Source organism: Passer domesticus, chromosome 14, assembly GCF_036417665.1.
Source record: "Passer domesticus isolate bPasDom1 chromosome 14, bPasDom1.hap1, whole genome shotgun sequence".
NCBI classification, from domain to species: Eukaryota; Metazoa; Chordata; class Aves; order Passeriformes; family Passeridae; genus Passer; species Passer domesticus.
The window spans coordinates 20,416,028-20,443,314 of NC_087487.1; the positions used below are offsets into that span (position 1 = coordinate 20,416,028).

General features: G+C 41.3%; 2 protein-coding genes across 5 annotated transcripts in view; one reads left to right on the top strand and one right to left on the bottom strand.

The window, feature by feature from the left end:
• Window positions 1–241: 241 nt before the first annotated feature.
• Window positions 242–13,362, bottom strand: TUBGCP4 (tubulin gamma complex component 4). 3 transcript variants are annotated; one of them, XM_064389503.1, is made up of 18 exons: window positions 13,209–13,362; window positions 12,957–13,085; window positions 12,264–12,386; window positions 11,822–11,875; window positions 11,307–11,363; window positions 10,680–10,759; window positions 9,866–10,067; window positions 7,772–7,937; window positions 6,657–6,781; window positions 5,923–5,973; window positions 5,449–5,554; window positions 5,021–5,128; window positions 4,648–4,786; window positions 3,988–4,165; window positions 3,080–3,214; window positions 1,947–2,063; window positions 1,388–1,527; window positions 242–1,089 (listed from the first exon to the last, which is right to left on the bottom strand). In XM_064389503.1, the coding sequence occupies exons 1-18, from the start codon at window positions 13,284–13,286 to the stop codon at window positions 1,077–1,079; spliced, it is 2,001 nt and encodes a 666-aa protein (XP_064245573.1). In that variant the 5' UTR covers window positions 13,287–13,362; the 3' UTR covers window positions 242–1,076. The 3 variants fall into 3 exon arrangements, with proteins under 3 accessions (XP_064245573.1, XP_064245574.1, XP_064245575.1); XM_064389504.1 differs by lacking the exon at window positions 11,822–11,875; XM_064389505.1 differs by lacking the exons at window positions 242–1,089; window positions 1,388–1,527; window positions 1,947–2,063 and adding an exon at window positions 3,302–3,425 and having other exon boundaries at window positions 3,078–3,214.
• Window positions 13,363–16,322: 2,960 nt separating this feature from the next.
• IQGAP1 (IQ motif containing GTPase activating protein 1) overlaps window positions 16,323–27,287 on the top strand; it is a 54,384-nt gene continuing 43,419 nt past the window's right edge. Inside the window, exons 1-2 of one of the 2 annotated variants that reach the window (XM_064388414.1) lie at window positions 16,323–16,476; window positions 18,237–18,336. In XM_064388414.1, coding sequence (XP_064244484.1) covers window positions 16,425–16,476; window positions 18,237–18,336 — 152 coding nt within the window. In that variant the 5' untranslated portion in view covers window positions 16,323–16,424. Of the gene's footprint in view, window positions 16,477–18,236; window positions 18,337–21,357; window positions 21,484–27,287 lie in introns of those variants that run through there. The other variant, XM_064388415.1, reaches the window with a different exon arrangement.

Here is a 27,287-nt window from a genome sequence, read left to right on the forward strand (position 1 = left end):
CCTGGCAGCATTTGTGTTCAAATTGGGAAACCTGATACAACACCCCAGTGGTGGACTGGAGGCTTCTCTTTTGCCAGTCGTTCAAATGGACTTCCATCAAGATGATCTGTTCATTATAGCAAGGCTAGGAAATCTTAGTAACAGGCAAGAGTTCCTGCCAGATCCCGCTCTTCAATGACAGACAAGGCCATACCATGCTATTCCCTTTACACTGGGGTGCAGACATTGAAAATACTTCATATAATTGCACGACAAGATATTTTTATTTGGGTTCAGTAGGGTAGTCACTAGTAGCCTTCTAAATAGTCTGGAATGAGAACAGCACAAGTGAATATCCCAGGTAAGCATCTCCTTACCATTTTCCTGCCGGCAGAGGGCGCTGTCTACTCAAACGGGGCAAAGCTCCTGTCTTGGCAAGTGTAATTTTAGCACACAAACTATTACATTGTACAGAGAAAGCACGTGATATCCACAGAGTCTCCATCACCCATGCACATATACTAGACTAGTGCACTGCATGAGAAGAGACTTAAAAAATCTATTTCTTCTTCCCTCCCCCTTCACGTCAATTGAAAATTGCTACTGCTGTTTGATTAGCAGACATTGTGTACTGTAAATCAGCTTACTACACAAGTGTAACTTCTGAATACAGCCAAAACTTCATTTGTAGCCAAGAACAGGATTAATTCCTCCATACTCGAACTTGGAAGTGGAACACAGTCCAGCTGAAGAGTAAAGACATTGTAGTCCAGCTGAAGAGTCCAGACATCTAATTCTGGTTTTTCACTTTCTCAGGAGGTTCAGATTGCCTCCCTGGAAGCACTTATAAGTATATGCAGGGCTGCAGAAAGCATAGTTTTAGGAGTTCAGAAGAAATGGAATAGCTTTCTGTAATCGCTGGGCAGCCTCACATAAGTAGCAATTCCTGCCAATTCTCTGTGAAACAGCAGTTCATCAGGCAAAAGCCAGCTACAAAGAAAAATTTGTTTCAGCTCAAACTCTCCAACTGTCCAAGAGCGCCAGTCTCCAGTGCTTGATGCATCACTAGTCACAGCCTGAAGCAAAGGCCTTAGTGCTTAAACTCCAAAACTGCAAGAGAAAGGTACAGTATTAACTACATGTTGAAAGTAATTCCCTTTACCAACCCACACCAGCATTTTTTGGCCAGTATGAGCTAGCAGCTTGTTCAACTTTCTGCCAAAAGAAACTCAATGGGAAGAAGGCATATAAAATCCAAAAATTACCATATGCTGATTTGTTACCTCTCTGTCATGGTATTTATCAACACTTAGTGTAAGTCAAATAATTAAAAGCCATCAATAAAAAATGGCTTTGTACTTGAAGTACCTCAGGATAATGCTACAAGCAGCCTTCAAGATATTCCTACCTGCCCAAGGTTCCTCCAGCCTGGGTGTAGTATTTGTTATAATCCAAGCGTAGCAGCAGTTGAGCTAAGTCAGAGTTTATCTGATGGTTGCGAACACTAGAGAGAATCTTGAAGAGAAGTGATGACTGACGACTGAATCCCTACAAATTTTAAGATGTCAGTTCTGGGTCTTCTCAGAAGAGAAGGAAAACAAGCATCTCATCTCTGTTTCTGCCTACCCCATCCTTTAACATCCTGAAGAAAATCACTACAAGAGATGTGATGCTTGTGGGCCAGGGTAAGGTAAGATGTAAGCCACAAGAACTCCTAGATGTTGGTTATACAAAGGGAGGGGTAGAGGTACCAACATCTGCCTCCTTTCTATTCCAATATCTGCCCCCATTCCGCGTCTGTGCACACAGAATTTCCAACTCAAGAAAAGTTCATTAGGTAAAATAATTACAAGCACTTACATAGAAAGTCTTGGCTTACACTCGTTCTAGAGCTTCTAAAGCCAAGATAAATGCTTAGGCAAATGTTTGCATGGGAGGAGAACAGATCCACAGAAACATAGATTCACCTTCACCAAAATACTGAGTTGTGCAGCTCCCCGTTCATCTAAGGGACCCAGATTCTGACTGACCAGAGAACAAAAGCTATGACAAAGATCCAGAATTTCATTTAAGCAATGGAAAACCTACACGGAATAAAAAGTACAAATTAATAGTTGAAACAGAGTTCGTACACAGAGAGAAAGAAGAAAAGTTGTAGCATTCGTAACAAAGATGTTGCTGACACTGTGTTTTTTTAGTCAGAAAGGAAGATACTGATGCAGCATTTTTTTAATGTTTTCTATGGAAAAATAATTTAAATGTTATGCTGTATCTCCCCTTGGCCTCTCCCACAACCTTTTGCAGACATTTCTGGGAAAACAGAAATTGGCATGAACCATCCAGATAGGCACAGGAATTACACACTGGCTTCTCTATCCAACCAGCAGGTCATCACTGCAGCTTTGGAATTAAGAAGGCAGGATAAAGACCAACAGGAGCTGTGGTTCAAGGTTTTGGTTTCACTGTTTGCTAAACTAGGAGTTTCCTTTCTATCAGTTATCTGCCTGGGTAATTACTATTCTGACACCTTTATTCTATAATAACCTCATAGATGAGCACAGAGACTTTGTGTTTCATTGAAACTAACCTCCTTTGCAAATGTTTTTGTGAGGCTGTTTATAAAAATACTATTTTTTTTTTTAAATGAAATTGAAAAGACCCTAAGTCCACTCAGGAACATCTCAACCATTTTTTAAATCTTAAGTAGAAGAGGATATTTTTCCTAGTCTAACGCATATCAGTATGAATCCCTCAGGAATATAGTTCCCAGCACTATGCTCACTGGTTCTTCTTCAATAAAATAGCTTGTGATAAAAACATAGTGATAAAATACAAATTATTAAGGTTAACTGAACGCTGAAATAAACTTGACTTAGAATTGCCAGGAATACAGCATTCACACTCACCAACTGTAAATTAGAAGATCTTAATTCAATTATCAGTTATAGTTTATACCTGCCTTACTCCTAGAATTGTAGTCTGCAGGAGATAATCACTGATCTGTTTTAAAATATGTGATTTGTTATATCTGTTCAAAAAGGTGTGTTTCTTAGGGCACTTAGAAAATTGGTAGAAAAAGGTGAAAACAAGACCTACTTACAGGTTTTAGAAGGATGAAAGACTGAGCCAACAAATTACTTAGGAAATGATCATGAGCCAATCGTATACTCTCAAAATCTCTTGTGGCGTTTATCTGCTGCAGAAGCTGTGAGAACTGAGACTCCAGTACATCGACCTGATGAATATGTGAAGATACCTCATTAGTGGTTTGAGGAACTGGGAGTGCTTCAGACCAGCCAGAAGTTTGGAATAAGAAACTTACTTTCTTTACTGCTACTCTTTTGTTAGAGGCTGAGGATCCCCTTCTCTCTGGCTGATGAATGAATTATATACAAGAGCAGTACATAATGTGGGGTATGCAACAATTTTTGATGCCTAAGTAATATCTAAATAGAAAGGGAAATAGTCATTTTCTTTAACTAGGGAAAGGTATATAGCTAGCATGTAGACAAAGATATTTGATTGTAGTAATTTCTGAATTTTATACTGGGAGATACTATGTGGAATCTTAGTGCAAAGGCTGCAGTACAAAAGCTCATCCAGATTGCTGTGGAGAATTTAGAAATTCAGGCTCCCTCTCAATTCTTTAAAAACCAAACCAACCAAAAAAGCCCAAAACTTAACTTAGAGTTCACTTAAAGAGGCCAGAGAAGGAACCTGGATGGTATCGTAATGATGGTCCTTTAGAGATGAGTGGTTTCTCACAAACATTTAGTAGCATTAGAGAGCTACTAAAGAACTCTATTTCACTGATTCACAAGTCCAAAAACTTCGTAATTCTAGCAGTAGTCTGGGAACTTGAAGGAAGCTCTAGACTTGTGAAGGAAATCCTGATTTCCTTAAGGTACAGGGAATCAGAAACCTGAGACAGGTCTTCAGTGCTCCCTCCATGCATTTCTGCCAGTTTCTGATTAACTGATACAGTTTATCTTTCTCTGTAATACTGACCTGCAGATAATACTGAAGATTGTCCACAAGGAAAGCCATGTGATCCCTCAGACGCCACTTGATGGCATCTGTTCTATTAGATTTCAGGTGTTTACGTTGCATCTGGAGAGCCCAGCAGTGCTGTAGTTCAGCCTGGACTCGTCGCACACTCAGCAGGTATTTGAACACAACGTTGTACCTACAATAAAAAAGTAGAAAGCTGTTTGTTTAAGACTAAAATCTTCCTCTGTTACTCGAGTACTGGAGTTACTGTTACTGGAGAAAAGAAACAGGCAGTGACTGCCAATAGTTAGGGCAAATCAGGTCATGGCCCATGTGCCCCAATGGCACATCTTGCAGAGTAAGATTTCTGCTTGTATTGATTACTGACCTAAAAAATACAAAGTTAGTTTCAATAACTAGTAAGGAGGGGAGCTGTCAATGAAAACACTGTTAAAGTAGTGCTGTTTGTAAATCGGTGCAGATCTGTCAGCATCTTGCATGTTTTACTGTCATTACAAGTATTTTCAATATGAGTAAGTGGAATGAACCATTTTAAGGTTCAGGGAGCAATAGCTCTATCTTTCTCTCCATAGAGAATAAAATCCCCCAACACACTAGTGAATGCCTCACATCAGGGAACATACAGATGAATATAAAAAGACCATACCTAGTACTTACTTCTCGAGAACAGCAGGAGTAAAAAGAATGTGCAGTGGCCATTGAACTTTGTAAGAAAGGCCCAGAGCTGCCCATCCAGATGTGGGGGGTTCACGTGGAGATAATTCCCGGGAAGGCCCTTCACGAGTCTGAGAAGTATCTAAAAACAAGTAAGGTGCTTAATTATGTTATCTTCTCAGTCAGTGCAACCATGGCAAGAAGGAAAAGGGAAAGAACAGAATTAAGAAGAACCAAAGTAGTCTAGGCCATCACATAGGGCAGTAAAGGGAACAAAATTAGTATTTCTTTAACTTGAGAGAAGGGTAAGTAATCTATTTGAACACAAAGTCACCATCTCCCCTCTTAATTTACTTCTGAAAATGCAAGTAGATACCTTTATGTTCCTTTCCATGATACTCAATGGTTAAGTGAAGAAGAGGAAGAAGGTTGTCATCATCTAACAGTACCTTATGAGCAGACTGCTGAAATGCAATGTTGACATCTGACAACAAGAGAACATGTATCAGCACAAGATGATGCAGCTAGTGCTAATTTTGCACCCATTAATTATTTATTCTTGGTCCTAAAAGACAAAATTGATGCACTATTGACACTCTTTTCTTTTAATTCCAGTTTCAAATACCTGCCATCAGAAGGTTTCTGAGAGATTGCTTTCACTTACTCTGAGACATTCTAAATCACAAGTACTGTAGTTTCAAAACTAGAGAGTTAAGATAGAACTCTTCTGTACTGGACATGGCTTACCACTTTCCTGCTATACCACAATGAGGCCGGTTTGGTAAGCAAAGAAGCAACACTCACCATGTTCAGTTACAGCCGTAGGTGGTGTCTTTAACATGTGCTGTGCAGTGTCAATGAAGGCCTGAAACAGCTCACCTCTTCCCAAAAGGTAAAAGTCTTTTATAATCTGTGGAGATAAATTTGTTCTACCTAACATACCAAAAACTGAGCAGAAATTTTAAGCATCCTAGCTGATAGCACCCATTTTTATTATTTGGACAAATGCTGTTTCTAAACACAGCTGGAGAGATCTGAATTTCATTCACTGACCAAAAAGTCTATCCTGCCTTTGCTTCAAGATACAAAGTACACATACCCCTCTAACTCTGTCTTTGGCCAAGTTCTATCAGTGTATGCTCTTTCTTGAGACTGGAAAGTGAAAACTGCTTTACCTAAATGAAGAAAGCCCAGAGTGTAAGGCAGTAAAGTATTTAATAGAAAGAAGTGAAGAAAGAGCTACTTCAGCAGCTCTAAATAAACTAGCAGTTGCATTACCTTCAGTTGTCCTAGTAGATCTGATTCCTCCACCATCAGTTTCCAAAGATGCTAGTGAAGAAACAAAAATCAAATGAAACAACAGAAACCTCGCCTCAGAATTATCTCAGGCATTCAGAGAGGTGAGTAGCTGCTGTCTTAAAACGCTTGCAATGCATACAAAAAGAGCACCTATTAAAAATGCTATATAAAGTACAAGAGAACACAGTCAGAGTCCTGTGTAGCAGCCCATGTTACCATTTAAAATTATTGATATACACTGGCAAAAAACTCTGCCTAAGAAACCTGAAGACCTGTGACAAAAAAGTGCAAATTCCTATGAAACCAGTTCTACCCCAGCTTTGTTCTTGATTCTCTAACCTCCCCATTTTCTTAGGTTCTCCTCCCTGCCCCAAGTGAAAAAAAAAGATTAAAAACTGCCAAAGCATATGCACAGCAAGATGCCATCTATTATGCTGAAAGCAAATGAAAAGTTCTGAAATAATTTCAGATGAAATAAAAAAAAAAAATCAAAATTCCCTTCTTTCCCTCATGAAAGAGCATAGTATTTGTTAATGTCCTTTTGTCACTAGAAGTTTGGTTTACATAAAGCTCTGAGACCAGTTAGAACAGCTGCACCATTTGACATGTTTGTTCAATCATTGGCACTGACAAGGCCCCTCTTCTTCCAAGTTCTTCACAAAACTTAAGAGCTTCTCAGCCTGCATAGTAGTTACCCTTCCTAGGATGCTCACCTCAGCAACAGTACTCCGTATCCAGTCAACCACTGATTCAAAGTCCACCAAACTAAAAAGTGGTTGCTGCTTGAGTCGATGTAGCTCTGCTGCAAAAGTGTCCTCCTGGTTTTTTAGGATGGAGCCTGTGCAGCAATGAGAAGAATTTCAGGGAGTAAGAAGGGATGCAGACAGAACAGAGGAACAGAAAGGCTGTCCAGACAGCACTGTTTCAAGTCTGGCAAGGAATGTGAAAGGGAGGCTTCAAAGTACAAGTACCAAGGTATAAGATTACTATTGCATGTACAGTTTCAGTATAGACACTTGCCTCAGCAGTGCTGGGGTATCAGTAAAACCCCCAAATATTTTCTCCATAAATGGCTGCTGCTAAAAGCCCTTTTTCGCAGACTGAGCTAGATCTTCAAACCCACAAACTTTTCTGCATCATTAACCAGTTGCTTTGGGTGTTCCCATACCCCTGCCCCTTTCAAATCTATCCTACTGCCTGAACTTGGGGACTTTGTGTTTTTTTAACCAACTGAGCTAGAAGACCAATTTCTTTTCCCCTTGCTTCTGCTACTGCAAGAAAACAGTTCACCTGAATTGGTCCTTTGGTCTCTGTAATGTCACTCAAGTAATTTAAGTACTTTTGCATAGGCATGCTCAAGGTGGAGCCACAACAGCAGTCCTCCCCCATTGGTGTAGGAATATATTTCCCAAACCACCCTCAATGCAAGTTAATCCCATGACATCATTCTGCAACATATACGCTCAGAGCAAGATGTGCATTTGTGGCTGTATGCAGCCTTTTAGGGAGAGGGACGAAAACTGAAAAGAAAACAAGGCCTTTGCAATCACTTTATCCAGAGCAAATCATATGGTGACTTGCTGCTGGAAACTTGGAGATTATGTTTGTAAAGTGTTATCTACTCATCCTGTTGTTACACCTCTGCCTTGGAATCAATCAGAAGCAGAATACTGGGACTACTGCTCTGTCCTGGCACAACTACCCATATCGTCTGAAGAATAACAGCCAATAGTCAGTGACTGTTGAGGAATTTGTTAATGTGGCATTTTGGAAACTACGCGTCAGTCACTCATAACTGAGCAAAGGTTGCAAGAAAGATGTTCCTTACCTTTTCTGGTCAGGTTAACATTCTGATTCTCAAACATCTGAACAGATTCTCCCACAAAGAGGATCTTCTCAGCAACCCGTACAGGAATGTATGAAGGCAGCATTTCTACTCTCAAAGAAAACTGCTTTAGAGATGGAGCTAACATGTTCTCCTCCTCAATCAAGCGCTGCCAGAGACACCAGAGAAAAGAAATCAAGTGCAAAACAGCATCAGAAAACCAGACAGAAAAGGTGTATAAAGGGGTGTGTGTGCGTGTGTGAGGGGGCATTTAAGAGCATTGGAAGTAAGAAGAAAGGTAGCAGAACTGATTTGTATCATTTAAGTAAGCCAGTAATCTTCCTTATACTTCTGGTATGCTAGCAGATCTCCCTGGAGATACTGCTCCCATCAGAGTGCAGCAGAAGGGGGAAAAAGAAGCTAAAACCGTGTGTAACAGCAACAAATTGGCTGTATTAAAGGGTTATGTTACATGAGAAAAAGGAGTGTTATTGCAAATGCATTACATCAGTCTTTTACTGCCACAAAAATTTTAACTAGCATTACCAAAAATAATCCTCCCCTACACCCATTCCTATGTTTCAACACTGTTAGAACACTTGTGATACAGGCCAAATATAAACACCTCCACTAGTGAGCAAATAGGCTAAAGATCCAAAATCTTGCTAGCAAAGATAAGGCAATTTTCTCAGTTCCCATGAAAGTTGTTTTAGAACAATACAGTAAGTTATTAATTTTTTTAATGAATGTTAATAAGGAACTCCAAGTATGGAGGCAAGATCTTCCTTCAGGAACGCAGTATTAATAATCTTATCTGGCTTTCTTGTTACTGGAGAATTAGTTTCAGTGGTCCATAATCCAGAAAAAATCACCCACAGTTTTGAGAATGTTTGCCATCTACAAAATTCTTCATTTCAATAGGAGAATTCAGTAAAAATTTGTATACTGATGTTAACAGGTTGACAATTCTTTTCTTAAGATTCTAGCAACACTTTTAGATGAGGCAATACCCAAGTATTTTATTGATCTATTCCACTAAAACTCAAGAGTTCTTATTTTACTCTTTGACTGAAGAATTGCCAACACTGTTAGTCGATAATACTGAAGAAAGAAGTTGCTTAGTCTGCAATTTCCACCATGGACCTAGAAGACTCAAAGATTTTCACTTTCTTTATCCATTATAGTGAAATAACAGATTTTTCCACTAACTGCCTTTTAAAGTTTTCCCCTGTTCTTCTCTGGGTGTAGTCTGTTTTCAGCAGAGACTGTTGGCACAGGGCACTTAATTAGTATGCAACACAGAGTTTTTGTGTAGTCACACCAAAGCTGCATGCACCACACTAACTCCATAAGTGCCCGTGAAATGCTTTCTCACCATAAACTAGAGGGTGAATTTAGAGCTGAACTTGCTCCACACTATTCTCTATTCAGACATTATTCAAATGCTCAGTGTGGAAGACTACTCCATTGAGAAAGGTGCTTTGCAAAAGGGCACTCTAATGGTATAGCATCTACTGGAAGTGTTACCACATTTCACCAGTGTGCTGACAGGTTGCTTCCTTGCTTAGAAGTCCATTGACTCTCACATAACACGTTTTCTACCAGTAATGTCAGTACCATTAACCTGTTATGTAACATTTGCACAACTAATGGTTGTGCAAGAAAGGCACCTGACACAGCTGCCCATAGAAAGTGTGCAAATCAAATCAACAGCCAAGTTCCCCACACCCTGCTCCTTGCAATTGCTCACATTACCACCAATGCCTATGCTAAACAGATCACAGTGTTGACCATCAGGAATGAGGAACCAGTCAGTCAAGAGCAGTGGGCATGCAGCAGCTCCCATACTTGACATCAGTGTCTACAGAGATTCCATCCATAGGGCTTTCTGCCATGGGGCTAGCCAGCTGTGCCAAACAATACCTCTCTGTCCCTTAGGCCTAGCAGCAACTACTACAGTATTATTTCGATTTACCATCCTAGAAGGTTTCAGTATATGTCTAGTCTAGCATAGCTCACACCAAAGTAGAACACAATACACATCTTCTTTAGTTCACAAAGAACCAAAGATGCCAAGTTATAACTTGTAGATCTTACCAGGTCCTGCAGTTCTCGTAGCTGTTTTCCTGTAAGCCCCCCAATTCCTAAGTCATCATCATCTTCTTCAGGTTGGCTAGGGACATTTCCAGAAGAGGGGCCTTGTTTGATAAAGAACTCTTCATGTTGGTCTAGTAGCAATCCATGCAGCATCCAGGCAGAGAGCTGCTTATACATAACTCCATGACACACAGCCAGAATCCTGAGATCAAGTGAAACAGTCAGGCCTTTGCACACAATAATCAAAACTTCACTATACGTTGTTCCATAAAGTCCAGTTGGTCAGCCAGGCAGTATGGTAAGTACTAAATGGCTAATGTGGTATTTTATATATATATATATTTTTTTAACAAAAATATATTTTCTATTTTTTTAAACAAAACTAGAAGGTGCAAAACTAAGCTAATATATCCTCTGAACATGTGGCTTCTCCATGGAAATCTGCTAATATACCAGAGGTATAAGTCTGCAATGGTTGCTGTTTCTACTCAAAGGACATTTTCAGTAGTTTGACTTTCACCACAAGGACATATAAACATCACAACACTCACACAGTCACATTTATCATTTTGAAGGATCAAAGATCAGTGATATGTAAAACAAAGCAGAATAAATCTGGTTCTGAAGTTTTCTAAGCCCTTAACTTCAAGTATGGAGAAAGCCTTAATTCTCACCACAAGCCTGCTTTAGATAAATAATGAGGATGGTGACAGTTTTCTTCAAGGCTGTTTTGTATGTGCTGTTTCAACAAGTAAGAAATACTTTGACATGAACTCCAGAAGAACGAAGTAATAGTTTTACTGGATCTACATACTTTTCAAGAGCACTGCGAACAGGAGGCAACCCCCCACAGCTATGTTTGTGGACTGTCTCCAATATCTGGCACCCATGAATCTGCAGAAAGAAAAGGTTAGACTAGGTCTGTTATTTAGATATGTATTGACCTTTTTATACATTTAAACATTACACTTTCAGCTAACAAGAAAATGCCTTCACAAACTGAACAAGTCTTACAGAAAGAAAGTTGTAACATGCTGCATGTAGTGATGAAAAAGGCCTTCTATGTGTGGGTCTACACTCAAGCTTTTCTCAATACTTTCCCTTAAAAAAATGTAAGCATCTCTGGATTCTTAAAACATTAGCCTCTGCCTTTTTTATTTCAGGCAACAGCCAGAAAAAAACAGACTCAGAAAAGAAAAATTACAACCACCAGCATCCTGTCCTATAAAATTCAAGACATCAAAGACTATGGGATAAGGGAAAAATTCAAATACAGTGCAGATAAATTTGTAAAATAGTCTCAATACTTACAGCAGAACTAGTAATAGGGCATCCATTACTGGAACTACATTATTTTCTAGTATTAGAAGTCTGGGATGGGGGCAGAAATTACTTATCAGTTAAAATCTGTTAAGAGAAACTAGCTGTAATTTTACTGTACCTTCTGAGTTTTGATCTGTTCCACCATGACCATCACAGAGGGGAAGAGTAACTGAAACTGCAGAACAAGAAGTGAAATATTGACTTAGGTTGTTATGTAAGGAAGAGAGGAAAAAAAACTGTACTTGAGTAACTGTGGACAGCAGCTGAACACAATAATTTAATTAAACTATTATCTGTCTTTCCTCACAAATTAGAAACATGACATGCAAATCTCCAGGAAGTATGTCTTCCCTTCACTGGACCAAGATGCACAAAGTTACTATATTCCAGCTGTAGTTCAGGCTAAACACAGTCAGTGAGGAATGTGTGAGAGTCAAAGTGGAAGACCTTAGCTTTGTGTTGAAGTGCAGGTGATCCTCTGAGCATGATTAAGGGACTACAGATGTAGAGGCATTAGATAGAAATGGCATGACATGATGGAATAAGCCTCGTTTATCCCACCCACTTTCTTATTAGACTCAGTGAGGGATAAGAGCAAGCAAAGAACACTACCTCTTTAATAACATGACATACCTGGTCCAAGGAGTAATTAACATGTGAGATGGAAAGATGTGGGTCAGCCAGAAACTATAAAGATAAAGCAATTAATGAAGATTAATTATCACAACCACTGGATGGTGACGCTACTCAAGGTATGACAGCTACTAGTCTAGCAGAGATTAATCAAAACCTCTAAAACTGAAAACAGAAGCCACAATAGTCTGAGACAGCACTAGGCTCTGACAAAGATGGAGCCCTTACTGAACTGAAGGAAGAGGGGACAACAATTAATAGGATGAAAAGTAATTTACAATGGCATCTCACAGAAATAATTCGGAAGGCATCCCTAACGTGGAAAGGAAAATATCTTGTTTCATCTTAGAAACTACTACTCATATATTAATTGCAGAAATGACAAGTTTTCACAACCTGTCAGCAGCGCTACAGCCTCTTGTTCTGCATCTCTCTCCTTTACCTCTTGTTCTAGGTCAAGCAGTGCCTGTCGATAAGGCTGCAGCACGGAATCAAGACCTGTGCAGAAAGCTCTCAAATAAATGCCATGCAATCCACTCTGGTTTTGCTGAGATGGATGGTGATCCTAAAACCAAACAATAAAATCTGCATCAGCGTCCTAGTGCAAGTCTGAGGAGTAACGTAGTATCTGTGCAGTATCACAGCAGTAGTCAGTGCTCAGAACATGCTGAAATGCACCTTAGCTCACCACAAAGTGAACAGAAAAACAAATACAACCTTGTCACAATGAGAGTTACTTGTGCAGTCTTATATTTTAGCTCTTTTGTGGACCTATGAAAATGCTGGGAGCCACTGGTACCAGTGCTTCTTTTCATTTAGGTGTGCCTCTTGGATCTCAAGGTTCTTTGCAAATCATGAGGACAGAGTCATGAGCATCCTGCTCAAATGACAAACCCTGGCCAGTCTGCTGTGGTTAGAAATTATTACAAGACTTCCCCAAGAATAAGATTTTACATTTGATTCGTTCTTCATTGCACTCTATCCTCCCTTACAGGCATCGCAGAGAGCTTTCTGGAGCTCTGCTCGGTGCGAGCGCGGGTATGGGCCACGAGCCACTCCTGTGTCCTGGGCAGCTTGGCCTTACAGGCACCTGCCGCTCTCTTCCCGGGAAAATACCTCGGCCCGGCGGCCCCACCTGCTGCTGTACGTGTCCCGTGTACTGTTCCACGAATTCGGCGAAGCGGATGTAGTCGGTGCCGAGGCGGCAGAGCCGGTTCAGGACGCTGGTCTCGCTGGGGTGCAGAAACGGCAGCTCCTGAGACACCTGGAAGGGGAAACAGCGGTGACGGACGGACAGGCCGCGCAGGGTAGGGGTCGGGGGCAGAGGCGGGGCGGGGGCCGGGGTGGGCTCTGCCCGGGGGTGGGCTTTGCCCGGGACCGTGCGCACCTGGAGGCCGCCGCGCTTGCTCCAGGTGAAGGCCGCCCCCGGGTACCCGCTCAGGGCCAGCAGCAGCTCGTGGATCATCCTGCCGCGCGGGGCCGCGCGGGCCGCCGGGAGCGGCGCGGGGGCCGCCGGGAGCGGCGGGCGGGGGGCGCGGAGGAGCCGGGGCGGGCTGGCGGAGCGCGGCGTGAGGGCTGCCGTGCCCCGCTCGCGTCCCGACCGCTCCCGAGCGCCTTGGCTTCGGCTCGCGGCGGGGGCAGGACGGTGCATAACGCGAGTGGCTGTGATGGCAGGTGCCTCTTCGAGAGGTCCCAATCCAGCACAACAGCAAATGCGCAGCCTTCTATGTAGACTTGGTTTCGGTATGCCTCAGTAGATTTCTTTAACGGTTTCTCAAGTCATCTGTCAGTGTTCTATCAGTGGCAGTTTTACCTTTCTCCATTTATTTTGTATTGCTTTCCTTCACTTCCTGTTGTATTCCGGGTATCTGTTAATCAAAACCGTCTTAATAAAGTGGTTTTTAGCAGCCTCTTTTTCATTCCTGCCCCCCCCCATTTTTACAGTGTTTTTCTCTATGTGCATTTTTACTCCATTCAGAAGAAATGATTGTTTAGTCTTAAGGCCCATGTAATTTGTATTTGGTTCAGCTTGCCACAATAAGGTCTGAAATGTAGGAAGAATATGGGCATGTACTATCTGTAGCTATACAGCTTTATGTGTAAATTGGGAGCCCCAACATTTTTGTTTATCAAGTATGAGTATAATAAAACTGTCATCTTTCTGTTGACAAACCTTCTAGCATCATAATAAAGACTGAGGAGTTGGGCTAGACATTTGTTATGCATCCTTGACATAAATATCACAGTATGCATTTGGTCTAGAAACCCCTGCAAAAGAACAGATAACAGTAGTTTATTTAAAGGATTTTGGTGCTCATTTTCTCTGGGAAGCCTAGTGATTTGTCATTAAGGCAAAAAAACTTAAAAGTTTTTTTTTTTTTACAGAAGTAGTTACTCAAATTTTGAAATGAGAGAAAAATAGGTATCTCTATAATATTTGCAGGGCCATCTGACTAGTGCTTATTCAATATTAAAGGAAAAAAATACAGGGAACAGGAAAGGCAATAAATTAGACACGTAGATACACAACTCCTAATAAAAATATTTCACAGAGTCAATAACAAACACCAGAAATCTTAAATCAGGGGAGCTGTTATAGGTACCATTGAATATGACCTTAAAGAGGTTCAGAAAGGTTTTGTGATGATATGTAATAATCGCATTTTATTTTCTTATCACAATGAGATGTTTTTGAGGGAGGATTGTGGCACTATGCAAAAAATGTTATGAGATTTTTAGGGGAAACAAAATGAATTCTGCACTTCACAGTCTATATATAAACATTATTTTAAATGTCTTCTCATTGCATAACTTCCAAGTGGCCACATGTGAAGTAATGCAAATATTAATAAATAGAACCCTAATTGTATTATAAAACCTTTTGCTTTGTAATTTATGTCTGGCATTCCCCAATGTAGTTATTTCTGAAACCATTGAATTACGTCTTCCTTTAATCAATTAGGTTCTCTAAGATTAAGTCCAACCAATGATTGAAAACCACCTTGTCGACTAGACTGAGGCACTAAGTGCCATGTCCAGTCTTTCCTCTAACACTTCCAGGGATGATGTTTCCACCACGTTCCTTAGCAGCCCATTCAAATCTCTAATCAGCATTCCTGCAAAGAAATTCTTCCTAATGTCCAACTTAAACCTGCCCTGGCACAGCTTTAGACTGTGTCTTCTTGTCCTATTGCATGTTGCTTAGTAAGTAAATGTACTTTTTGATGGGCTCATGGAATCATTGTGTTTGTAAGTGACCTCTAGAAGTCTCTAGTCCCACCTTGTTTCCTCAATGCCAGGTGAACTCGAGCAGGTTTGTCCAGGACAAAGGCTGCTTAGTTAGGCTTGAATTATCTCCAAGGGCAGAGACTCCACAACTTCTCCAGGTAACTTGTTCCAGTGTTGGATCACCTTCAGAAAACAAATATTTTTTATTTTGTTGAAATGGGACTTTTAATGTTTTTCAGTCTGTTGCCCACTGATTCTTGGCATGTTCTCTTGTGTTCTCCTTATATGTCAGATGCTCCAAGCCCTTAATAAATTTCACTATACTTCCATTATGTCTATGGAAGTATAGTGAAATTTATTCCCTTGTACTGGGGAAGCTGAAACTGAATCCACAGCTGGGAAGATGAGAATGATTGATTGACTCCCCTTACCTGCTGATGATGCTTTTCCTAACAGAAGCTATTGGTCTTCCAAATTACTTAATGTGTGCTTAGGTAGTAAATGTATGCCCTGGCACTGAAATTCATGGGACTAATTAAAATGGGCACATGGTGGCTGGCATTGCCAGTGCTCTGACCCTTGAACAAGAAATTGGCAAAGCAACAGTAATATGTTCTGAGGGGAAGGAAACTTTCAGTGAGTCTCCTGTGGCAGTGCTGCTGGATATTGCTACTGTTTTGGGGCACCCTGCTTCCACTTGTGGCTGACATTTCAGGTGAGTTACCACGGTTTGGTCAGCAGAGATGTTTAGATGGAAAGGCATGGCTGCTTCCAGCAAGGCCAGGTTTTGCTACTGTGAAGGGCAGTGCAGCTGGGGAGCCTGGCAGAACAAGAGGGCTTAGGCAGAGCAGCGTGTGGGAGGCAGCTGGGCTGTGGAGGCTGAGCTGATGAGGCCACACTGCACACAGTGGGGCCCTCATGGGCTGGGCACACATGGCTGGGCTGGGAGGGCTGAGAGGGTAAGAAGATGTGTGTCATGACCAGATTTACCTGGGTTGTCCCACATATGCTGGTGGGGTTTAGGTGAGAGCTTAGCTGGTTGTTAGGAACGAGGCTAACAGGAAGAGTCAGGGCCAGGGCGCTGGCCCTGTGAGAGGGAGGGACCCCGGGAAGAGAGAAGGCGGCCAAGCCGGGTCCTTCAGGTTTACGGGATGGGGCGAGCTAGACTGGGGGCTGGGTCCGGCCGGAGGGGGACTGCGCAACCCGTCGTTTCTCTCCAGCGGCGGCCGAAAGTGGCGGGGGCGCCGAGGGTGCGGCCGGGGCGGGGAGAGGGAGAGAGAGCGCGGAGGGGCGACTCCTCCCCCGCCACACCCGGTGCGGCAGGAAGAGGAACAGCCGCGCCCAGCTCTCGCCAGCCCCGACCCAGTGCAGCGCCATGGCGGCGGAGGACGTGGACGGGCTGGCCGTGTCTCGGCCCCACTATGGCTGTGAGTACCGGGACCCCGGGGGTCTGGGAATACGCGTGGGAACAAGCAATGCCCAGCCCGAGCTGTCCGTGCCTTCCAGCGTCCAGCGCTGGGAGGGGAGGCTGGGTCACCACAGGCATAGGGGGAGCCGCGGGGTCCGGGCTCGGGACTGCCCCGCGGGCGCGGTGCGCCCCGCCGGCTCTCCTCGCGGGCCCCGGCGAGCTGCGCCTCCCGCGAGATGGGCGCCGTGCCGCGCCGGAGCTCGTCGAAGCTCGACGGTCCTCCCGCGTGCGGGAGAGGAGTGCTGGGAGAAGGCAGTGGATGAGCAGCGACGGGGCGTTCCACGGCTGTGCCGCCGTCGTCTGCCGCGGGCGAGCCCCGCGCCTCGCCCAAGATGTCCGCCGCGGGCGGGGCGGGGGCGGCCCTGCCTTCCGCCTTCCCGCCGATTTTGGCGACCACACCCGATTCGCCGGGCGAAACGCCGCTCCCATCGGTCGCCTTCGCTGCTTGTCGTGGGCTTGCTGTGGAGAGGCAGGATCTTGGCGTCCGACACGCGCGCTCGCCTCTGCTATGATGCCGTGTCAAAAATGATGGACGGCGGAGGAAGACGTAGTGCTGTGGAGGGGCGATGTTGTGAGCGGCAGTCGGTCCGACCTGGTCTTTTAACACTTCCAGGGATGGGGTCGCTTGAGCTTCTCGGAGCAGCCCGTGCCAATGCCTCACTGTCTTCGCGGTTCAAGAATTTCTCCCTATCATCTGGTCTAAATATCTCCACTTCTAGTTTAAAACTGTTCCCCCTTGTCCCATCAGTATCACTTTCTTCCTTTTATAAGCCTCCTTTTAAGTGCTGAAAGGCCACAGTGAAGTATCCCTGGAGCCTTCTCTTCTCCAGGCTGAACAGCCCCTGCCTCTCTGTGGGAGAAGTGTTCCAGCCAACAGAGCATCTTTGTTGCCCTCCTCTGGACGTGCTCTAGCAGGTTTTGTGCTGAGGACGCCAGACCTGGATGCAGTGTTCCTGCTGGGGTCTAAAAAGTGCACTGTAGATTGTCGTTGAAGTTGTTTTAGGTATAGGCTGACCTTTACTTAATAACAGGACATGAGACATATCCTATTTGTCAAATTGGTTCATAAAACCTGAAAAAGCTGTGGGTTTTTCTTCTTTTTTTGAGATGAGATGTAAATATGGGAAGAGAAGACTTTTTCACTGAGGCTTTGAACACCCAGAATGTAGAAGATTTAGGCATATTACCCCTGTGTAGGTCTTCAGCGTGATCTGAAAATAGCATGCAAGTTGGGAATCTGAATGATTCCCTTCCATATAGGGAGTGTGACTAGCATTTCCACCTTTTTTTAGAGGTGGACTATAAAGATGTAGAAGGGATTATATGATGTAAATATGTATTTGTGTCCTTCCTTAATCTTTTGCTATCAAAATTGGAGGACAGGTGAAGGGACAAGTGGTCACTGATGTGCTTTTGAGGAAGACAAAGGCAAAGCTAGAAGAAAATAAGAAAATAAAGGATTATTTCTAAGAAATTCTAAGAGGGATGCAGTCAATTTGAGAAATCAGGAAGAATGTGGCAAATTTATGTTACAAGGATAAGGAAATTGAGAGTTTTCTCTTGCTTGTAAAGAAAAGTCATCAGATCCTTAGTTTTATGAATTAAAAAAACCCAGCTGTGTTGAGTTTCTGTGGGAGAGGTTGGATCTGATTTTTGATGTGCCTATTCCATTACATTCAGTCTTCAACCATCTGAGGGCTGTGTTTTGTTTCTTTTCAGCTGTCTTGGATAATGAGAGGTTAACAGCAGAGGAAATGGATGAAAGGCGACGCCAGAATGTAGCCTATGAATACCTTTGTCATCTGGAGGAAGCAAAGAGGTGAGAATAATTAATTTTGAAACTGCTGCTGCTTTAAAAGGAGATGTGACCTTTGGTACAGGGAATAATTTGGATGCATCTTACCTCTTGTCTCAGTTTCTTAGTGGCTATATAGTTTCATTAGAAAAAAACAACCAATCAATAAAATCAAAGAAACTCCCTCCCTCCCTGAAAAAAAAACCAGCTGACCTCTGATGTCTGTTTCTGAGGTTCTCAAAGACTTCATGACAAGGACTCTGTAGCTGTTTGTTCTGTTATTCCTAGGACTGGATGAGTTCTCCTGATGCTGTGATGATTTTTTACCTTTTCTTTTTATATACCACTTGTATATTCTCAATACCCTTAACATGCATACTTGTAATTCTTTAAGCCTAATATCTTAGCATGGTCCTGGTATTCTATTAAGCCAGAAGACCAAAAATCCTGAAGGCCTTGCACTTGGAGGCCGAAAAACCTTATGGTATCTTGAAAAACCAAGACCCCCTCTAAAACACGTCCTGTAAACTAAAATTAAGTCCATGTGGGGGAAAATACTTGAAGATAAGAAAATGTCACACTGTTCATTTAAACCTCTCAGTGGAGCATAATTTTTAAATATACTAATTTACAAAGTCCCTAAAATTGTATATGTGATCTACTGTGTGTGTGTGCATTTTGGCGTATTCCACTTTGGTGAATTATTGCACTGTAAAAATCCTTATTTGATATCGAGATAAAAAGCCCTTTATCCCTTAACCCCATCTAACTCTTAATTCTAAACCCAAGAAAAGGCATCACTTCTTATTTTCTTAACTTGTATATGTCTGGTGCGATATTGCCTCCCGGCTTAGCAGTGCACATGAAAAACAGTTATGCCCTTCCTCTTAACTGAAACCTTTTACAAATTTAAGTTCTAGCAGTGTATATTCCTTGCACACTGAGAACTCAATTCTTGCATATTTCTCCATGCATCCATCTATTTAATAGATCTGTACTACTTTTCCCTGGATTGCTCGGACTACTTTCTGGGCACTCGTTGTCTTTCTGGAAGTTCACTGCCAAAAGAGAGAAAACTTTTCCAACAGGGCCTTAGTGGGCATGCTTACAAAGAGCACTATGATTATTTTGTATTCTGCAACACTTTTTTTCTCATCTTTTATTTATATGATCTATCATGTTTTCCCAAGTGTTACCCTTCACTCAATCCTGCTGAATTAGATTTTTCCTGCTTTTTGTTTTATTCTTGTCTTCTAGCATGTGTGTAATCTCCACATTTAATAAGCATACAAACATACTGTGTATCTTCATTCAGACAATTAATTCAAAGTATGATCAAAACACAGTAGATGCTGTGAAGGAAAAAGGACTGGTGTTAAAAATGAATGCCTGAAGTCCTATTGTTGCTATTTAAAAAAATACTTTGCAAACATTAAATCCTATATGTTGTATGTGAAGAATAGGAATGCAATGTACATAAACGCATGTTTGACATAGCCGAGAGCGTGTTTTGTCATGGCTCAGTGAACACTTAAGTCTCCCTTTGTCCTTCAAAAGATGATGTGGGTTAAGACACAGAAAATTTTCCCTGGCTGGGTGATAAATTTTGTATAAATCTGTGTCATTCTTCCTGAGCAAGGCAGGCATGTTCAGCTGTAGTGACTTTACTGAGGAGGAGGTACTGAGTTTGTACAAGTTCACTGTTGGCAGAATATAAAGGATTTAATTCCAGGACTTTAATCTTATCAAGAATTTATGGTATATTTTTGAAGGGACAGGGAACACACAGTTTATGCTGTAGTCCTTTAGGTGCTTTATGAGAGTTGTCACTACTATAAGTTCACAGAGACTGCTTAGTTACTGGTAGATAATAATTTTCCTTCCATACAGACTTGAATGAAGTTTGAAGTAGTAAGTAAGATCTGACTGTGTTTCAAAATAACTCCTTTCCTTTGAATCCAAAGTCTAGCAGCAAATGCGGGGCAAACAGGGAGAGATGAGTAGTAACTGTTCAAGCCTGAAGGAGGCCCAGATCCTTCACTTGTGGGCTCTTTCTGTCATCAGCCTTGGAGTAAATGCTAGAGGAGGTGCTGATTCTCACTTGAACTCCATGCCCAGGTCTGCAAAAAAAAAAAAAACCAAACAAAAACCAACCTCAGGCAAAAATACACTTTACAGTAACAGCTTTAATATTTTCATCTAGGTCTTGCTTAATCGTAGGTACTTACTCTTTAAATAGATCAGCTTTGACTCTGAAGTTCTTAGTGATCTTGTCTCTGCTTCTGAGTGTTGTCTTGATATTGATGAGGTTGAGCAGCTGGGCATTTGATTTTTGCTGCATCTTGTCAGAAAAAAGAAGTTTTCACTCTTGTCTCAGGGTGAGCATTGAGTTGTTTCAAATAATGCATAGTGGTAGCCAGTATGTTTTGTAAAGAATGAAGAAACATCTGTGCTGCTCAAAATGTAAGTGATGGTGTACAGCTTCCCTTGTATCTACCTTGGCAGTTGGAGCACTTATTTTTCAAGTGGAAGGTCTGCTTGGAGAGCCTCAACCCTTATTCAATGCATAACCCATGTTTGCTTAGCAGTATACAGGCTGTTCATGTATATGTGAGTGGGAGTTCCTGATTCCTATAGAGAAGGCCGTATCACTTAACATAAGAGTTAAAGATTAAATCACTTAACATAAGAGTTAAAGATAAATCTGCTCCAGGAGGGGAGCAGGCTTCTGAGTTTAATTATTAAGATGTACAAGGGAGAGCAAAGGCTTGAGTTCACTGTCTGTTTCCAGGATTTTTTTTCCTTCCTGACAAGTTATTTTGTAAATTTTCTTTTGAGTTTTATTTATTGCTACTAGTACAGTCTTAAAGAGGGCTCTTGGCTGCTTCATTGCTAAGGAGTTTATTTAACAGAAGCAATTAAACAAGAACTATAAGAGATCAGTGTGTTTGAAATTAATGCCCTTGATCTGAGATGTTCCATATTTGACATCTTTGTCAGTAGCGTAACTGAGGCGTAGCATCTGAATTAGTTATACTGTGGCCTTTTTGTACTGTTGATTACAGTCCCTCTGAGCTGTGAGAGGGGTAATAATCTTTCTTCATGGTGAGAGAATGTCAGATCGGAAGTTTTATCTCTAAGGAGAAGAGGAGGACCTAAGACCAGAGGAAGGTAGCTGGTATACTCTGTGTCACATTCAGGAGCTGAAAAGGTGAACGTTGTAAAGGTGATGGTAGCCAAGGCAGGGTGGGAGGCAGCTGAAAAACAGCAATTGGTGATTCCTCTCCTCTTCCCCGTAGTCGTGTTATATTATTAGAGTATAGTATTGCATTCAAACACTGTAGTTTGTATTTTTTTTTTCTTCTACAACATAAAGACAACTAAAATCATGTGATTAACAACATGCTGATTAGCATTGCATTAGCATTGTTAGAGGCTTCCTAGCCCTTTAACCGAGCAACAGATATGGAATCTACAATTAAAGTGGGTTTTTTTTCAAATGTTAGAAGAAGGTAGGATGATAATTGGCTAGCACCTAATTTCATACTGAAATAAAAAATTTAGAAAAGTATGAATTTCTGATCTGTCTGATGTGATGGCCCATGTGCAGTGTAACTTTGGGTACTTCTGTACTTTATTTATAACAATTTATTGCTGTTTGCAAGACCTGTCTGCTAATGACCATACATCAGAAGCATTATTAGAGGAATAATTTGTACTTATTTAATGGTATTCCAGCATGTTATTTGATTGGTCTTCTTTGACTGTCACTATTTTTCTATTGTTATTTAGTAGTTTTTTATTTCAGTTAATAATGTGCAATAGTCTTGTGAAACAGGAATGAATTCTTGCTAGTTGGAGAAAGGGAAGCAGAGTGTAACTAAGTTGCTCAAGATTGTGAAAGACTAAAATGAAATTTGGAGTTAAAATGAAGATTGTGAATAGAGGGGTTCCTCTACTCTGTGTGAGTCAGATGCCTCATTCTTGAAGAAAAATGGCTTTATTAGTAAGTGTTGTTTAATACTTTCATGTTCTCTTGTTTGTTTATTTGGATTGCTTTACTTTTTTTCCCCCCACCCTGTCTCCAAATCATAGTAATCTCATAGAGAAACTGTGGAAGTGCAGATAAAACTGGAAAAATATACTCTGTTGCCTTCATTACAGAAGGGTAAGAATGTATTTGTCTTGAATAGAAGCAGCCCAAGACCTAATTTTTGTGGTCCTTATCTAGAAGTCAGGGTGTTTTACTATAATATCCTTCATCAATGTTTCTACTTGCAGATTTGGTCAGATACTGTTTTTGGGTTGGTTGTTTGGATTGGTTTTTCGTATGTGTTGTTTTGTGGTGGGTTTTTTTGTTTGTTTTCTGCTTCTGTCAAACACAATGCAAGTGCCGTGTTAGATTGTAATCCAGGAGTATTCTTAGACAATATTTTATTATCACTGGCTGTAAGTTGAAGTAACTTCTACTTTACCTCTTACTGCTTTATTTGGGCTTTTATCAGCTCCTGTTTGGACTTGCGATATTTCTCTACAGATCCTGTTCTGTTTCGTGTGACCTCATGCAGTTGCAGGGAGTGGCTGTCTGGACTGGAAGTGGCTTGGAATGCACATTCAGGACTATATTTTTCTGAGAAGTGGGTGGAGAGAGGTACAGAAAGGACAGTGGTGGAGTACCACCATCTTTGCCTCACTTCGGATACTTCTTTTATGACTCATTGGAAATGGTAACGAAAGGCAGGCCAGGAGGGAAGAAACTACTCTTTGTTCAGAGATCAGGATTTTTCTTTTTGGACGGTGCTTTCTGAAGGAGTACTGTGTATAGTGTAAGGAGAGAGCAGCCCAAAATAACCAAAGCAAACAGATGTTACTAACAGTTCTCTGCTATCAAGTACTGTGGAGTGCTTCTTAATAACCCTTATTTACAAGAAATCAAGTTCGTCTTGAGGAGGTTTAACTTCAGTGATGTTGTAGCTTCCAAGCATTTAGGCCTATTTAGTTTCTAATGCTAAGTGATCAAGGCAATTATCTTGAAGAAAATTTCTGTGTGTTTGATAATTATGTTCCTCTTGACTGTGGGCTTGGTCCTCATCTGAAAGCTCTCCAGGACAAATGATCAATCTTTTTTGGCAGACATGGCAAGTGCAGTAGTATCCTCATCAGCAAGAGCAACTAAGGGAATTTTTACAGGTTGATGGCAGTTTGCAAGGGAGCAAAGAGGAACCTCATATTTACTTTTAAGGAGATGGGGAGCGGTAGAGGGAAAGAGTTTAATGACAGAATATCAGTATTGTCTTTGGTTCAGCTGCACGTTGCCAGGAAGAGTACATCAATCGCTGGGAAAAATCTGACATAATGTTACTCATTAATTTCTTGCTCTTTTGTATCTTTGAACTGAAATTGCCTGTGTGGATAATGAGAATGTTCTTTTAGCTGTGGGTAGTACTTGTTTTCCTAGCTCTCCGTCTGTACAAACCTTACTGAAAGGCATGTAAATATCCACCTACTTTTCTGGAGGAGAACACTCCTGATGTGATAAATTTATTTAACTTTGCTATTGTTAACTCTCTGAGAGATCTTTCATCTTTTGAGGTGATTCCTTGATTTGTTTAAAGTTTGTAGAATGAGTTATTTTGAGGAGAAGTTTTTGTTGGGGTTTTTTCCATGGTTGTCTAATGCCCTTGTTCAGGTGAACTGGATGAAGAGCTGAGGCTGTCTTCCAACTTTTCTCTTCCTAACCATGTGTGAGAATGCCTGCCAAGTCTACATTTGTAACTGCACTAAAAATATTTGAGATTGCCTCTACATGTGAATGATCTGCTGGAGTATGGGAATCCTCATCTTTCAATAAAATGAATAATATGACTAGTCAAAAATATGCCATACCTGTGGTGTTGCAGTAGTGAGCAGTGAAAAAGTTTTTAAGCCATAGTTTTGTACATTCTTTCGGGTGGTTTATGCAGGTACTGTTGGGGGAAAAAAAAGGGCTGCTGCCTTTTTGCTCTCATTGCTTTTTCCTCTGCTGTGGTGCTATAGCAGCCATGCATCTTTTCCTTGATACATTTCTAGGGAATTGCATTAGAAGAAGGGCTGAATGATCACAAACAGAAGCATCTAGATGTGAAGGCACCATGTGCAACAGTTGGAATGATTTGTCTTTAACAATGCCTGGATTAGTTGCTAGTCATCCAGATCCCAGCATGTTTGCATTTGGTTTCAGTAGACCCCCTTTGGAGGCAGAGCATAGTGAACAAATGCTGGTGAATCATGGAGATGATATTGCACAGAGATAGTCATCGTTGTTTACTGTCAAAGGGTATGGAAAGGTTTATCCTTATCTGTAACCTGTAAATTCTGCATCTGGTTGCCAGCCGAGAAAGTGTGCAGAAGATGTGAGTAGAACTTGATGACTGGTCACCCTCCATGTCAGGACAACAGGTCCTGGACCTCCTGATCTTTGTTGGGCCAAATGTAATGGCCCTCTCCTGGGTGGATAGCTTGATCATCCTTCTCCTGCTTGAGCAAGAGCTTTTTCTTTTCTGGGGCAAGTGACAAAGATTTAAATTTCTATTTTGGCTTGTTAGATTTTTCACAGCTATTTGAGTTGAAAGTGAAATTAAAATGATGCTTTTGGTAGAGAAATAGAGGGTTAGAAATAGACCAATCAGCAGTCACATGTGTTTTAGTAAACACATCTTTCTCAACAGAATAATTCAAATTACAATCCTGACAGTTTTATGGTAATTACTGGTGTAATTTTAATGGTTGTAAAGGTACCTGACAATGTGTCATACTGATATGAGCAAAGTCCTCTGAGTAAAGTGTGATTTCATATATACCTGCTTAGGAAGACTTTAAGGGACTGATCTTGAACATTGTATCTCTTGATGATGATCTTGTTTCCCAGGATGTTGATTGTTCCACCACTGTGAAAGCCTTCCTGTGCTCCTCTTCCCCCCACCCTTCCCTGGGATGTGATTATGATCTTTGAAGAGTGGAATTCTAAATAAGTATTGTTGGTATCTTCCTTTAGATTGGACACCTGCTGTCTGGAATGTGATGGTGTCCCTTAGTCTTCTTTTGTGAGCCTTGTTTCTGTAGGATGAGTTCTCAGGCAGAAGATGATAACGCTTTAAATGGTGCCAGTGCTGGGTGCTAATTTATGTGTTATGCAAATATGGACCCTGAGGGTGAGCAAATCCATTGGGGAGTTAGGGAAAGTGAGACAGTTTTTCTTTATTGAGGTTTTGTTGTTCTGAGTGGAATGCTTAGTATTCTGTAAGTCATTGCATGACATAATTTGTCATTTTTGTCGTAGGAATTAAATGGCAGGCCAGCATTATTCACTGTGTCGTTTCCAGCTTCTGACAGATGGTTATACCGTGATCACTGAAACTCCATTTGTCAGAGAGTTCTGACCTCATGTGTGTTTTCTGCCATCTTTAAGATTCTTGCCAAATTCTCCTGTTACAGCAGTCACATGAATAAGATGTTATCACAAACTATTACTTAAGGAGGTTTATATTATTTACTGTATGTCAGAAATCCTGTGAAACAAACTACTTTCCACACAAATAAATGTAGTTTTCAACACGGGGCAGGTTGATCATGTTACAGGTCCTTCAATTCTCAAAATGTAGTTGTCCTGGAATTGTGAAACTAGTTAATTAACTACTGAAAACTGAAGTACGTGATTGTATTTGGGTTTTTACTGCTGCAGGTTTTCATATCAACTTTGGCAGATCAAGAACAATTTTTTCATTTATTTTCTTGTGAGCAAAAGTATTATTATATGTTTTGTGCTTTTTTTTTTTTTTTAGCCTAGACTAGACTACTTTAGGAACTTTTGCATCAGCACTGTGATACTTGGCAGAGTTATACCACAAAGGTATCCAGTGTTGATTTTATTGATGCTCCAGGCACTTCAAAAGTGCACAAAAATGACCTGATTTCAAGAACTGTATTCATAGTCTGAGCATGTGCATGGAAATCACGTGTTGAAAATGTCTTTGAAGAATGTGATTTTGGGCAAACAGCCTGCCTGTTTAATGGTTGTAAGAAGGAGTTGTTCAAGGCAGCCTGACTATGTTGGTAAAGCACAGGTTTAGGTAGGCTTGTATTTTCCTAATTAAAATACATTGGTATGGTATACAGACAGTGTTACAAAGATTGGAGACTTAACAGTCATATATATGCCTGGAAAGAGAGTTAAGGTCTGTGCCTCTCCAGTCTACCTCTGTTTCCTCATTCCGGGGGAAATGCAGCATACACTTCTTGAAGAAGACAACGACCTTTTGAAACGTAGTTGGTAGGGGAACACTGGAAGCAAAGAAGCACTGCTGTGGCACTGACATGCTTACAAAGGGAAGACTCACATGATTCTGACCTGTGATCAGGAACTCTGTGGCCAGTGCTCTCAAACTAGCGGCTCAGAAGTTTACATGGAAGTTCTGTTTGCAGCTTTCCTGCTAATGAAACTGTTGAGGTATTCCGTAAGCAGAATGGGATGTGGAACTGAGCTTCAACCAACAGTGGTGGTACCAGACCCACATACAAACTGTACCAGTTATTCTTCAGCGTGATGTGTCAAGCTTACGTACCTTATCTTCTTAGAGTTCTTATTTACTAGAATTATTATAATGTCACTCTTGAGATCTGCACAGTGGAACTGATCACCAGGTGCAGACTTAGATGGTGTGTTGGGCTGCTGTGTCATCTCAGAGTTGGAAAACGTCCCTGGCTAGATCTGTGTAAAAAAGGAAAGTCCATTATTTTGGAATGGTAGGACAATTGAAGGTTAGAAAATGTTATTTATATTTCTGGCCCCTTCAAATAATTAGTGTTACTTGGGAATTATTGCTACTTAATGATGACCAAGAAGTGAGCTTTCCTCATGGGTGGATAAAGTCACTTTTTTCCAACTATTGATGCCTTCTGTGTTTTGTATGCCATGCTCTGTTTTCTTTTTGTACTGG

What these genes read in the sequence shown, in the direction of transcription:
- TUBGCP4 (XM_064389503.1), bottom strand. Translation starts at nt 13,286, where the DNA reads ATGATCCACGAGCTGCTGCTGGCCCTGAGCGGGTACCCGGGGGCGGCC. An exon ending in GTTCGCAGTGCTCTTGAAAA is followed by an intron (nt 10,068 to 10,679) that starts GTATGTAGATCC and finishes ACTTGATCTCAG; the next exon opens with GATTCTGGCTGTGTGTCATG. An exon ending in ATCTTCAGTATTATCTGCAG is followed by an intron (nt 3,215 to 3,987) that starts GTCAGTATTACA and finishes CATATTCATCAG; the next exon opens with GTCGATGTACTGGAGTCTCA.